Source organism: Ambystoma mexicanum, chromosome 12 (genome assembly GCF_040938575.1).
Source record: "Ambystoma mexicanum isolate Mex_15411 chromosome 12, UKY_AmexF1_1, whole genome shotgun sequence".
Classification (NCBI taxonomy): domain Eukaryota; kingdom Metazoa; phylum Chordata; class Amphibia; order Caudata; family Ambystomatidae; genus Ambystoma; species Ambystoma mexicanum.
The window spans coordinates 1,250,856,086-1,250,871,577 of NC_090936.1; the positions used below are offsets into that span (position 1 = coordinate 1,250,856,086).

Here is a 15,492-nt window from a genome sequence, read left to right on the forward strand (position 1 = left end):
CTGCTCTCAAGCACTCCCATGTGCACCTTCTCCTCAAGAAACCCTCTGCTGACCTTTCCATTTTGTCAAACTACCGCTTGATCTCTATCACTTCTTTCCTGGGCAAACTCCTGGAGAAGCTGGCTATCTCTCAGCTAAACCTCCACACGGAATCAATCAGTTGTTTCCACGACCATCAGTCTGGCTTTAGAGCATCCAGAGGCACGGAAACTGCTCTTCTGAACACCCGTGAAGACATGCTCTCAAATCCTGACAATAACACTCCCGTCTGTCCTCATTCTCTTTGATCTCTGCTCTGCATTTGACACAGTTAACCACAACATCCTGATGTCACGGCTTTGTGACAACCTTGGGAATCACAGGTCAGGCTCTGGCGTGGTTAACCTCTTTTGTCTCCAACCGCCCATCCCAGGTCAAACTTGGTGCCTTTCTCTCAACTAGCTCTCTCTCAACCTGCAGCGTTCCCCAGGGTTCTAACCTATCCCCCTGGTTCTTCAACATCTACATGGCTGCCCTGGCACATGTGATTGCCACTTTCACCTCAAATTTCCAGTGTTATGCGGATGACACACAGCTATCGTTCAGGCTTCCCTCAGCCGCCTATTCCTCCTCTTCACTCATACCTGACTGTCTGTCCGCTATTCAGTCATGGTGTGCTGCAAACGCCCTTTGTCTCAATGCCAGTAAAACTGAGATTGTTCACATTGGGAAACCTGCTTCCGCTTTCCCCCTCTCACTCTGGCAGGCGTCCCTTGGCCCTACCCCTACCCCCACCTGTGAGGCCAAAAACATTGGGGTCATCTCTGACTCCACTCTCTCCTTCTCTCACATTTTGGACATTTCGAAAAAGTCTAACTATCAACTACACCTCCTTAGAGGCACTGTACCTTTTCTCAATTTCCCTCAGTGTCTCACTGTCTCCAGAGCACTAGTTCTCTCCAGACTGGACTACTGCAACAGCCTCTTCCTCAACCTCCCGGCTTCTGACCTGCGCACTCTTCAACTAATTCAGAACAGACCCGCGAGAATTATCCTTGGCCTCAAGCCCAGGGACCGCATCTCTCCGGCGCTGAAATCCCTTCACTGGCTCTCCGTGGCTGAAAGATCAAATTCAAGACCCTCTGCATTGTGCACAAGGCTTTCTGGTGCCTGGGACCTACTTACCTTCAACGTTGCCTTCCTAAATACTGAGCCCTCTGCTCATCTACCTCTAACCTTCTGTGAGTGAGCCGGTTCTCCAAGCAGAGATTTGGAGGGAGATCCCTTTCCTCAGCAGGTGCCTACCCTGCTAACCCAGCTCTCTCCTCTTCCTTCTCTCTCACCCTACCCTGCTAACCCAGCTCTCTCCTCTTCCTTCTCTCTCACCCTACCCTGCTAACCCAGCTCTCTCCTCTTCCTTCTCTCTCACCCTACCCTGCTAACCCAGCTCTCTCCTCTTCCTTCTCTCTCACCCTACCCTGCTTACCCAGCTCTCTCCTCTTCCTTCTCTCTCACCCTACCCTGCTAACCCAGCTCTCATCTACCTCTAACCTTCTGTGAGTGAGCCGGTTCTCCAAGCAGAGATTTGGAGGGAGATCCCTTTCCTCAGCAGGTGCCTACCCTGCTAACCCAGCTCTCTCCTCTTCCTTCTCTCTCACCCTACCCTGCTAACCCAGCTCTCTCCTCTTCCTTCTCTCTCACCCTACCCTGCTAACCCAGCTCTCTCCTCTTCCTTCTCTCTCACCCTACCCTGCTAACCCAGCTCTCTCCTCTTCCTTCTCTCTCACCCTACCCTGCTTACCCAGCTCTCTCCTCTTCCTTCTCTCTCACCCTACCCTGCTAACCCAGCTCTCAGCTCTTCCTTCTCTCTCACCCTACCCTGCTAACCCAGCTCTCAGCTCTTCCTTCTCTCTCACCCTACCCTGCTAACCCAGCTCTCTCATCTTCCTTCTCTCTCACCCTACCCTGCTAACCCAGCTCTCTGCTCTTCCTTCTCTCTCACCCTACCCTGCTAACCCAGCTCTCAGCTCTTCCTTCTCTCTCACCCTACCCTGCTAACCCAGCTCTCAGCTCTTGCTTCTCTCTCACCCTACCCTGCTAACCCAGCTCTCTCCTCTTCCTTCTCTCTCACCCTACCCTGCTAACCCAGCTCTCTCCTCTTCCTTCTCTCTCACCCTACCCTGCTAACCCAGCTCTCTGCTCTTCCTTCTCTCTCACCCTACCCTGCTAACCCAGCTCTCTGCTCTTCCTCCTCTCTCACCCTACCCTGCTAACCCAGCTCTCAGCTCTTCCTTCTCTCTCACCCTACCCTGCTAACCCAGCTCTCTCCTCTTCCTTCTCTCTCACCCTACCCTGCTAACCCAGCTCTCTGCTCTTCCTTCTCTCTCACCCTACCCTGCTAACCCAGCTCTCTGCTCTTGCTTCTCTCTCACCCTACCCTGCTAACCCAGCTCTCTGCTCTTGCTTCTCTCTCACCCTACCCTGCTAACCCAGCTCTCAGCTCTTCCTTCTCTCTCACCCTACCCTGCTAACACAGCTCTCTCCTCTTCCTTCTCTCTCACCCTACCCTGCCAACCCAGCTCTCTGCTCTTGCTTCTCTCTCACCCTACCCTGCCAACCCAGCTCTCAGCTCTTCCTTCTCTCTCACCCTACCCTGCCAACCCAGCTCTCTGCTCTTGCTTCTCTCTCACCCTACCCTGCCAACCCAGCTCTCTGCTCTTCCTTCTCTCTCACCCTACCCTGCCAACCCAGCTCTCTCCTCTTCCTTCTCTCTCACCCTGCCCTGCCAACCCAGCTCTCTGCTCTTCCTTCTCTCTCACCCTGCCCTGCCAACCCAGCTCTCTGCTCTTCCTTCTCTCTCACCCTACCCTGCCAACCCAGCTCTCAGCTCTTCCTTCTCTCTCACCCTACCCTGCCAACCCAGCTCTCTCCTCTTCCTTCTCTCTCACCCTACCCTGCCAACCCAGCTCTCTGCTCTTCCTTCTCTCTCACCCTACCCTGCTAACCCAGCTCTCTGCTCTTGCTTCTCTCTCACCCTACCCTGCTAACCCAGCTCTCTGCTCTTGCTTCTCTCTCACCCTACCCTGCTAACCCAGCTCTCAGCTCTTCCTTCTCTCTCACCCTACCCTGCTAACCCAGCTCTCTCCTCTTCCTTCTCTCTCACCCTACCCTGCTAACCCAGCTCTCTGCTCTTGCTTCTCTCTCACCCTACCCTGCTAACCCAGCTCTCTGCTCTTCCTTCTCTTCCTCCTTCATAGAGCTTCCTGACTGGCCGCCTGGTGTACCTATGAGTCTCACAGGTCCCAGGCACCCCTGCTAGTCCTTCTGCACTTGCCGCAGGGCCCTACACCCCACTGCACTTGTAATAAAACCTTGAGAGCTTCTCTCTCTGCACTTCACTAGTCTCTACTGACTGTGTGCACTTGGTCCCCTGCCCCTCCTTTGCCCTTCCCGCACTTGTACGATCTGTATGCAGCCCTGCCTAAAGATCGTTCTGTCTGTTCTCCCTTGTCTTCCCCCTTAATGTGCACTTGAAATAAACCGCAGAATCGCCGTCAGGCCTATTTGCTGTATCTAAATTGTTAAATGTATCATATTCACTTAACCGTTATCGTCTCAGAAATTCAAGGGCTCTGAGCGACTGTTGTTTTTCCCCCGTGTTCCTTCCCTCCTTGAGCACTTTGAAACACTTGCCTGTGTATAGGTGCTATACAAATAAACATTACCATACCATAGAAAGGTTTGACCACTATAATTGTGGAGTCCCAGGGGCCACCATGCTATAACAGACATGGCTTAGGTCCTGGAGGTACACAATTAAGTATCATTTGGATCAGGGGTGCCCATGGTTAAAAAGGGCAGTCGTTGGCTGTTGGAACTTTAGGTTTACGCACTCTGAGATTTTGCCCTCTACAGGGCAGCCGTGCTGGGTGTCTGAAGACGGTCTTCAGAGAGTTACAGTTTCAGCCTTTATTTTTGAGCAGGGAGCATTATGAGAGACAGATTAGAATTTCATTACCAGCATCATTTTACATCAGAAATCCAGAAAGCTCCGGCTATTTCAGCTTCAGCGATGGCCTTCTGTGCCAGGCACCCCACTTTACTTCTTTATATCTATACTGCACACCACTGACCCGGAGGCTTAAGGGTCCACGTGCGAAGCTCAAAGTTAATGAGAGGAAAGTTGCTAGCTTCAGCTTGGGGCTGAGGGGTGCATAGACCTAAAGGACAAGAATGACAGCAGTGTGTGGGGGACAGTGTTGCAGAAAGATCAACGAGAACCCCTTGATTGGTTTTGTGTCCATAAGAGGATGTGCTTTAAGTTGGCAAAGCTTATAATGGCTGCTGGTTCTCTTTGGCGGGGCCTACAGGGTTCTGAACACATTGGGCCATTGTGAAGCTGCGCTCCGTAACATACAGTGTCATTTCACAGCATCCTTTAGCATGACCGATTGCTGGCAGTGATGGCTTCTCCTTACCTTAGTCCTGGGTTGCCATTCCCGGTATGAGAAGAAGACGAGGGCAGAACAGGCAATCACTGAGAGAGGAGGTCAAGGAAAGGACTGTGAGAAGAGGGAGCGGCCTCCAGTAACACAAGTCCCCAAAGCAGTGCTTGGTCATGTGGGACAGGAAGCGCGCATCACACACACCCAGCACACCTAGGCTTCCTTTCACGGTATTCAATGTATGCAGTGTATCGCTACAGTGCCTTGAGTTTGGTGTCAAGGATATTTGTGTGTGTATTCGTTGAACAAACTTTAGATAAGAAACAATTACCTTGAAGCACGTCCATGCAACAAAACCCTTGACATTTTGTGAAAAAAATGTATTTAAAGTGAAGCTCAGATTCTGCTTCAACACAACAACGCCCCAGAAATTCACTAGCAGAGGTAGATCAGGCCACAGCCTCTATGGGCCACCGTCGTTCCGCACATGCCGCACTGATGGACTCACATATGACATCACTTATGACATCACTTCAGACTAGAGCACACCACTGATTTCACCACCGGTAATATCCTAACAAGCACAGGAAAAAAGTGTCAGAAAATACTTTTCTAGGGCACCTCAATCTCCACCCCCTTTATCTACGCTGTCTTCCCCACCCCGGGTTTAAAACTCTTCTCACCCCCCCTCACTATATGACTTCAAACACTTTTACTATCATGACGCTTGCAAGCATTTTTTAAACCCTTGTGAGTACAATGTGCAAATTATCTGTTTTGAAAAGACCCTGGTCCTGCAAAGCATCATGGGAGATTATATAGAGATGTCTTTATATGTACATTTTCAGTGAAGGGACATTAAGGTCACAACCTGGATTATATATTCACTTGGAACTCATGTTCTGACATCTCACTTTTCAACCATTAGGATTTGCATCTTTTGTTCCTAGGCCTCACACAAGACTACCACAACACCAACTCTAAAATTACACTGCAAAACGTACACCGCCTCCAAGAACTCACTCAATCACAACACTCCCAAATCCCTCCCCCATGCCACAGACACACAAAACAAACTATGTGTGAAACTGTGGGGCCTGGCGCCCTACGCACCAGCACTGGCCCCACTGGAGTGAACAGAGCACATATACGCTGGGTCGTATTGAAGAAAGCCGTCATCGTGTTGGTTGTAAGAGCGTCTTTTATTTGCTGAAATGCGTGTGCATGTTCCTGCCCCCATGCCCATGGTGTGTCTTTCCTCGTTAGGTCTCAAAGAGGGGCCGCAATGATCAACAGGTTGAGTATAAACCTACTGCAAAATGATGGTATGCCGATAAAGCTCTGTATTTCTGGCACCATGGTTGGTGGCTGGCATTTTGTATGTCTGCTACTTTGGCTGGGTCAGGCGAGACCCCTTTTTATCGGTAAACACATATCCAAAATAAGATAGTTCTGGTTGACCAAACTCACATTTTACGGCGTGTAGGGTCAGTCATGATTCTCCTAGTCGGGCTAGCACTGCGACCAACCAGGTGTTGTGTTCCTCTTCCGAGCGGCCGTACACAAGGATATCATTGCTGATGTTCGTGGCCCCAGGCAGATCTTGTATCACTCGGCGGATCTTGTTTTGAAAAACTTCACCCGCAGACGAGATGCCGAAGTTTAGCCTGTGGTATCTTTGGAGCTCTAGGGGCAAAGAAAATGTTGTTATGTATCTAGATTCCTTTTCCAGCCAGATCTGGTGATAGCAGGAGCAGAGATCAAGTTTATTGAAGACTGTCGCGCCAGTCCAATTGACAATTAGCTCATCGTTAGTGGGCGTAATATGCCGCTCACCACCAATCACCTGGTTTGGCAGCCTCATGTTTATACAGATTCTTACCGCATTGGGTTGCTTTGGCTTCTTTGTGACCAGCATCGGGGACACCCAGGGGTGAGTCCCGTAGTCTTTTCTATGATTTGCTGGTCTTCTAACTTCTTGAGCCCTGCTTCTACTGCCGACCGCATGTGAAAAGGGACTCAGCGGTGTCAGACAGCCTTCGGTTCGATGGTGGGGTCGATGTGGAGCACGACTGTTCATTTTTTTAATAGTTTTGCATGCTTGGCCAACAGGGCATCAATGGCTGGTTGTTGCAGCTGGATTGCGAATCGGATTAGCTTCAGCTTCTCTGCTGTTCGGCAGCTTAACAATGTCTCTACGCCGGCATCAACCACATAGAACCCTGAGCGGCACTTTTCACTGTTGTGGGTGATTGCTGTTTTGAAGGATCCTTTCACCGGGAGTGGTGCTGTACTCCTGTATGTACAGTCAGACTGTCTTATTTTGCAGCATAGGCCTGCTCAGCATTGCATTGTTTTGCCTTGCTGGTAATACATTTACGGTGACGCCTCTGTCAATGACTACTCTGGTTGGTACGTCGTCCATGCAGGTTGGCTGGCTACTGCGTTTGAACCTTCCCGCCCCTTTATTGGGCTGGACGGTGCATATGAGGTATATCCACTCACTTCGCTTTTTCTGATACATGTTGCACCGCCCCAGGGGCAGGTCTTCGTCTGACTGTTCACTTTCACTGTTGCTTGGGTCTCGCCCTACATTCCTGGCCTTTACTCTTCGGTGCCCTTGGTGGCTGGGCCATGTCGCTGGGTCTTCTTTTGAGGGCAACCTTCTGGGGTCCAGACTGGGTCTAGAACTAAGGCAGACTGAGGCAAAATGGTTGAGCTTACCACACTTCCGGCATATGGCGCTGACAGCTGGACACGGTTCTTTTCGGTGCCAGGGTCCGCCACACCGTTTGCACAGCCGTTGTGGGTGAGGTAGGCGAGTTGATGCTGTGGTGGATTTTCCACAGGGACGACCTTTCGCCTCTACCGCTGCCACCTGGGTGTTTGGCTGTTCCGTTTCAATCGGCAGGCAGCTTATGGCTGCTTCCATGGCTGCTGCTTGTGAGTCTGTTCTTTCTTTTTGGCGTCCCATTTTTAAAATACATTTGAGGGGTATGTTCTGTTCTGATAGGATGTCGCTCCTCAGTTTCTCAGATGAAATGCTGTGTATTACTTACTGCAAATTCTTCATCAAGGAACTCACATCCGAGCGCTAGCTCAAGGATTAGGGTATGGAAGTCTTTGATCGGTTCTGATGGCCTCTGTCTCAGCAAACTTAGCTGGAATCGTTTGTAGTCTGGGTTTAACTGGGATCGAAACTTCCTGTTGAGTGCTGTCCTGGCTGCTTGATAGTCATCTTCTTGCCCTCTGTTTGGCAGGGTGTTTAACAGTCTAGCGCCAGAGTTCTGTGGGGCCTGGACCACTGTGCACTGCTCCTGTGCACTGTTGCTATGTTCACCGGGCTAAGAGCATTTAACTGCCAACTGTGTCTGCTTGCCATGACTTGTAGATGCCCAGCAGACTCTGTGCTCATAGTGATTCATAACACGTTAACACCCTGTTCCGAGTGATGGAACAGGAGTAACCGCGAGGGCATATAACGAGGGCACCGGGACGTTAACCTCAGTTCCAGCCCTTGGAATGGGGTGTAAATGCTATTAGCACCCGGGTTACCAAAGCGTCAACCCGGGTGCTAATAAAAAAAGTATTTTCATTCATGCCACGAGAAGCCACGCGCCTTGTGGAATGAATGAAAATACCTTTCAAAGATGGCCGCCATAGGTATAGAAGGCGGGGCTCCATGGCTGGACAAGCAGGGAAACTGTGGCACGTTATCCACTTTGGACACTGAAATATGCAATGTTGCAGTGTGACATCTGCAGGACCACATAAAAATCCACAGGCAACTCATTTTCCCAGGCCCCAAACCAATCAAAGTAGCTGCCTGACAGTTAGCCAATCCTGTTGCCCCTTATTAGCAGAGGGGCGTGAACCACACATGGTCAGTCCGGGCCTGAACATGGCTGTGCAGATCTGCAAACAGGTCTGTGAGCATCAAATATGTATTCCCAAATTGGGGCCACAAATTGAGGAGATGTTTAAAGAGACAGCCTGGTTTTCAGACCAGACGCCGGCCCCCTGTGAAGATTTGGGGTGAATCCGTCCGGCAGTTTTCGCTGTAGGTGAGAGAGAGAGCAAGGTTTGCTCTCGGAGTAACTGCATGGGAAATTCAAGTTTTGGGCCCCGTCTGGATGGAACTTCATGAAACTTTCCAGACGAATTGAGAGGGTGATCCATATTTCTATTGAAATGCGTTGTGCCAATTTGTCGACAGCTACAAAGTTATTAATATCTGAACAAGTTCTCCACCTATGAGGAGTCGAACTTAACCAAAGCTACAGAGTCCTTCAGAGTCCTCAGTCCTACACGTCAGGAAGGACATGAAGACCCTACCCTTCAAAGACCACCCGGCCAATCACACACTTGCCAACATTCTGTGACCAAGAAGATGTAGGATTTCTCAAGTGAAAAAAATTATACTTAGCATAACAAGGCCATCACAGGACATTACAAAACATACATTGTTGGCACCACTGGAGCATTCTAAAATGCTCAACCCATCACACAGCACAACATGGAAAGATGCTCAAATGTTTAAAATGTATAATTGTGAATGGTAAGTTAACACCAAATTCAATTACACAGAAGGTAATCACACAAGGCTGGTAGGCAACATTTGCCACTGCTCTGTAGCAGCAGCCCGGGCAGTACACATGTATTCCTGCAATGCAAGTTGAACACTGAATGACATGGAGACTGGGATTCCGGAATGGTGAGCAGTGGAGTAGCAGCCTAGTCTAGCAGCTCCTGGACCTCTGCCTGAATATATTTTCAAGATATTATGAACTCAAAGAAAAAGATAGAGGAGGCTGAGAACCCAGCTTAAAAAAAAAATCAAACAACTTTTGGAAATGGATGACACTCCTAACATTCAGAATGTCTACAAAAACCTTCTCGAGGTGGCTCAGGATGTCAATGAGGTTAAGTTAACTCTGGCTGATCTCAACCTGAAATCTTGTCAACTTCATGGCAGAGAGTCTGATCTGGAGAAATCATCTATGAATATGAGCACAGAGATTGCGGGCAGCTTTCAAGCTTATAACAACTTAAAGTCGGATTTACAGAAAGAGAAAGAAATGCGCCTGGATCTGGAAATGAAGATGAGGGCAAAACACATCAGACTTGTAGGGGTAGAAGATGTGGCTGGTGATGAAGATTTGATTCCTCGGGTTCTCCGTGCTTTTAAAGAATGTTTCCATTGTGGCTCCATCTCCTCATGTGACATTGACAACGCTTACAGGATTGGTAAGCCTTTGGGAGCTAAAGCAAGACATATCCTTGTAACCTTTATGAATCAAAAATCAAAAGAAAGTCTACTGAACTCTGCTAGACTGCAAGGAACGGCTGTCTTTAGGGGCAAAAGACATGGCCAAACAGCTTAATCTGAAGGATGTTTTTACCAAAAGTAACATTTTGACTATTGTGCTGCCTGATAGTGAAAAGAGCACTTCTGACCCTAGTCAAGCTATGCAGTGGTTGGAACAACATTAAGGGGAGAAATCTGCTTCTATTCCTGTTAATTAATATTTTCAAGATCCTTAGTGACCACCCTGCTCTGCTTTGGTTTACAATGTTACTTTATTTTGGATTCCATGATTTAGTTTGTGTTTAGACATTTTACAAATGGCGCTGTACTTAGAAACCAGTTTAACGTTTTTCCGTTTGTAAATACGCAATGGAACCTTAACTGACTCTGTACTCGATGCCTGCCTCACGCAAGAACATGGAATCCTTGGGTTTGTGTTGTCAGTCAGCTACGTATTGTATTTTCGAATGCCTGCTCGTAACATGGTTAACTGGGACCGCAAAGATGATGCAACTCGGAGATGGCTTGGTGATCAACTACGTTTCATTTCGTTCGGTCAAATAGCGTTTGTCCTGACTGTGTTTTGGTTTCCTAATCCAATTCGAGTAAAGGACCCTACTTCAATCGGTCAGCTGACAAAGAGATATACGCTGCGTGGCTCTCAGAGAAACGTGTTGATGGGTACGACGCTCAGATACAGGAAGGAGTCCGGGAACCTTTGTTTTCTGAAGCGCCGGCCCGATGATTTTCTCCTGACATTCTATTTGATCACGCCGTCAGGTCGTTGAGTCGGAGATGTTACTTTAATGTGGAAGCAAAGCTTACAAGCCCCATTATTAGGGACTGATTGACAATGAAACATTTTCCCATAAATTCTGGTGTTCTCAGCTCTTAATATCGTTATCTTTATTTGTGTGGAAGAGTACTTACAAACTGCATCATTTTTGCGGCAAGACTGTATTGAATGAATAAGTCTAAGTGATGCATGCATTTGGATGACAAATTTGCCCTCACATATGGAGTCATTTTGATGAGGAGTTCGGAACTTTATAACAGCAACCAAGTCTCAGAATATCGTCGCTTGTGGTTATTATTTCTTAAATAGCTTGGTGAAGGTATGAGATTTCAATGAAATTATATGGTTTTTGCATGTTATCAGATTAATACTCCTCAAAACATGTTATGTTTTCTAAGGGAACTGATATGGTCTTAAAAGAAATTGTACTATGCTAACCTTGTGCAGAGGTTGTTTATATTTGTTGTTGATTATTTTCTGTGTGGGTTGTTATTTATTTACTCTCCACTGACAAATGAGGTTTAGTACTCATATCTGGGGGAGTTAGATAAGCTTAATGGCAAGGTTATTGCATGCTGTACTCTACATATCTACATATCTAGTTGGAAATTGAGATTTGCTTTAACTATGCATATACTAGAGTTCTCAAACTTTACCATCAAGGTTCTACTAATCTGATGGCTTAGATTTGTTCTATTATAATACCCAACAACACAAATTATGGATGGGGGTCACTGGGGTGTTTCAATTTTCTTTCAAGGTTTGCCTTTACATAGTTAAATTCTTTGGGTAATTTTGGGATTTGAGAGAGGTCCTAGAGCTTGTTCCTATAAATGTTTCTTTCATTATTTACTGGATTGAATAGACTTCACAGTTTTGACAGTTTCTTTAGAGGCAATTTTTCTTTTATTTTTGTTGTTTTTTTTCCTAGTTTTTAATTTCCCTGGTGAATTTGATACTGTGGCAATGCAGTCAACTAATTTAGTTAATGAGGGTCTGTGTGTTGCCTCATGGAACGTGAACAGAATTAACAATTCAATTAAAAGAAAGAAGGTTTTCACAGTTTTGGATGAAATGAAATCTGATATTTGTTTTCTCAAAGAAACTCATATTTTAACTGATGAAATTAAAACGTTGGAGAAGAATTGTGTTAGCTATGCTTGTGATTCCTCCTCCACATCCAGGTCTAGGCGAGTTGCCATTTTAGTTCGAAAAAAAACACTTGTTAAAGTGTTGAAAGAATGTGTTGGTAAAGAAGGGAGAATGGTGGCCTTGCTGATTGAGATTCAAGGGGAACCAATGACCTTGTGTAATGTGTATGCGCCTACCGTGGATAATGGTGCATTTTTTAGAATGGTAGAACAGACTTTGCAAGATTTGAATTCTTCTAATATCCTTCTTGGAGGCCATTTTAACACCGTTGGGGACCCGGTGTTTGATAGAAGCCAATTTAGAAGGGCAATTCGGAATGATCCACATCATCAAGCTTTCCTCTCTCTCATGAATGAGCATAATTTAAAAGACATTTGGCGCCTTACAAATCAAGATAAGCGCGAATATAGTTTCTTCTCAGGTGCACATGGTGTATACTCGAGACTCAATGTGCTTTTCACTGGTGGGGCTCTGTCGGAGAGTTTTCTTTCTCGTGAAATTGGTAATATTTTTGTGACTGACCATGCACCAATAAGAATGCTTCTAAAATTGAAATTTGAGTATTGTAGAACTTTTTCTTGGAAATTAAACACATCCATATTGATGGATGATGAATTACTAGACAGAATAATTTCTGAAGCTAACCTCTTTGTTGAAGAGAAATATACCGGTGAGGTTTATTTGAGAAATGTTTGGGAAGCATTTAAATTCTCTATGCAGGGGATTTCTCTTAGTTTGTCTAGTAGTAAAAGGAGAAAAGATGACAAATTTAGATTGGATCTGGAACAGAAAATCAAAGATATCTATTGTGATTTGATGAATGACCCCACTGATTCAAATCAAAAAGGGTTATTAAAGAAACTTAAAAGAGACTTGGATGGAATTCTCTCCTTAAAGGCAGAGAGTAATATGTTTTATTTGCGATGCGCTTACTTTGAGAGAGGTAAAAAGTTCGACAGATGGCTCACATATAGGTTGAAAAAGAAAAGTTCTGAGTCAGCCATTACCTTCATCACTAACACGGACGGTAGGATTAACTTTGATCCTAAACGAATCAATTTAGTATTCCCTAACTACTATATGGATTTATATCGAAATGAGACAGGCATTACCGGAAATGGGAGGGACTTCTTTGGAAATCTTCCGATCCCTGGTCTTTCTGACAGTGAGAATCTGCTTCTTGGCTCTGAACTTACGATTGATGAATTGTAAACTGCCATTACCTTGCTAAATACTGGGAAGACCCCTGGCCCGGATGGGCTTCCAGTTAAGTTTTATAAAATCCTTCCAGATTCAGTCCTTACTCTTTTGAAGGGTGTGTTTGTTTCGAGTAAACTAGACAAGTTATTGCCCTCGAGTACATGTCACACGTCAATTTTGGTTTTCTTGAAAAACGGGAAAGACAGTAGTCTCCCTTTTGAGTTATCACGCTACAAGCCTAATCAACACAGACAACACGATCCTGTCTAAAGTTTTGGCTTTAAGAATAGAAAAATATCTTCCAAAATTGATTGGTGAGGAGCAATCAGGATTCATGAAGAATCGACGTACATCTAGCAATATCCGAAAACTTTACCATATAATTGAGAAGGCAAACGAGGGTGACTGTGATGCTGCTGTCTTTTCCCTTGATGCCGAAAAGGCGTTCGATAGAGTGAATTGGGGATACCTATTTACAGTTATGAAAGAAATTAATCTTGGTAAAGAGTTTATATCCTGGGTTCAGCTGCTGTATGCCAATCCACCAGCAGATGTGAAGACTAAAGGGATCAGGTCTGAGCCATTCTGTCTAGAGCGTGGTACCATACAGGGATGCCCTTTTTCACCGCTTTTGTTTATTTTAGCGATTGAACCTTTGGCTATTGCTTTAAAAATTGATTCTAGGTTGAAAGGTGTCAGCTGTTGGGGTATTTTGCAGAAATTCTGGTTCTACGCGGATGATTTGTTGTTAGTCTAACAAAATGTGGACATTTCTCTTCCATGCCCGGTGGAGAATTTGTCTAGTTTTCACGAAACATCAGGATATACAATTAACTGGCAAAAATCAGAGGTTCTGGCACTCTCTAATAGATGTGACAAATCCTTAGTAACTGGATTGGGTTTTGGATGGTGTGATGCTAGAATTCTGGACATTTGGTTGACCTCTTCTATTTCTGGCATGGTTGAAGAAAACATGTGTGACATATGTAATGATTGCAAAATGAACTTAGAAAGGGGGTTGTTTCTAAATTTGTCACCCTGGGGAAAGGTCAACGCCATTAAAATGAATTTGGCACCTAAAGTTAATTATATAACTGGTATGTTACCTTTGAAAATTAAAATCAATTCTGGAGAGGGTTGGAGCGTTTGTTACAGGAATATCTGTGCGACAGGAAACCTCTGAGGCTTAAAATATGGAAATTACAACTCCCGGTTGATGAAGGCGGACTGGGAGTCCCTAATTTTAAAGCGTATCACTTGGCTTTTACTGCACAATCATTTCTCCCTTTCCTGAACACAGTACATTACCCATGGGCGGTTGCAGAATCGAATGCATTTTGGCCGCTTGGTCCGGAGGCTTTGCTCACTACGAAGTCAAAGGATCGTGGATATAAATCATTGGTGACTGAATCTTTACGTACTGAATGGTGTGAGCTGTTAGAACTTACCCCGCTGACCTCGAATCTGACTCTCATACCCCTTAACCTTCCTCCTCCCCTGCCCTCCCTCCTTCTTCCCCTCAAGCAAATTGTTCCATATACTGTACTTCTGGTTTGTTTCATGTTTGCAAATATGCTTCTTTCAATTTTGTATCTTGTTGTTACTCTGTAAAGCGCTTTGGCGTAAGGCGCTATATAAATTCAGTAAACATAAACATAAATATTAGAGACAGTGCCAAAACACTTTTTTGGCCGGACTGGTCTCTTTGTGGCATCAAAAAGATTGGTGATCTTGGGAAAGATGGTCGATGGATGACTGCGAATGAGATGAGAGAAAAATGAGATTTTAGGAGTATGTCGGATTTAGCCTATAGGCGTTTGAAGAAATCAGTCGGTGAGGTAGATTGGTCTGGTACTCTGGATTTGGATATCTTTCTTACAAAACCAAGAAGTGGTGAAGGTGGTCTAGCTAGACAAATATATAAACTGACTGTGACTAATTTTCAAAAAAATGACAAATTACGGGAGGAATGGGGCAGGCGGATTGATTGTGATATCTCTCCAGAAATTTGGCGCCACGTGTGCAGAAATGTGGCACTTTGCTCAGTGAATTTGGGAGAGAGAACTCAACAAATTAAAATTCAGATCCGTGTGTATTGGTGCCCTGAGAGTTTGTAAAAAAGAGGTCTTTCAAATAGTGATGAGTGTTGGGGCTGTGTACAAAATATTGGCTCCTTGGAACATATGTTATGGAGCTGCGTACGCATATTGAGATTTTGGTCGGAGGTATGTGAGTACTGTGTGAAAATTACGGGTCTGAATTTGAACTTGGATTTCAAAACGGTGATATTGGGAGATGATTCCGAACTTGATGACCTCAATTCTGCACATAAAAAATGTCTATTCAGGTGCACAATCACCGGCAAACAACTGGTTCTTCAAGGGTGGAAAACTAGGATTGCTCCTTCATTTGACTGCTGGGTTGAGGAGAAACTTTCCAAAATAGATAAGCTGATGTACAAGTTGAAGAATAAACTGTATATGACAACATCTGGGGAAAATGTTATGATTTAATGTAATGTTTTTTTCATGGGGGGAGAGCTTGGTTTTGCTAATGTATTATGTTTTTTATTTGTTTTATTTTTTTATTGTTAATACCTTCTGTTTGTAACC

The 15,492-nt window shown here is 45.5% G+C and overlaps 1 protein-coding gene across 3 annotated transcripts in view; it reads right to left on the minus strand.

Moving 5' to 3' along the window:
• The window catches only part of DRAM1 (DNA damage regulated autophagy modulator 1), a 492,420-nt gene that overhangs the window by 192,126 nt on the left and 284,802 nt on the right, over window positions 1-15,492 (minus strand). For all 3 annotated transcript variants that reach the window (XM_069629937.1, XM_069629939.1, XM_069629938.1), the window contains exon 5: window positions 4,458-4,516. In XM_069629937.1, coding sequence (XP_069486038.1) covers window positions 4,458-4,516 — 59 coding nt within the window. The remainder of the gene's footprint in view (window positions 1-4,457; window positions 4,517-15,492) is intronic.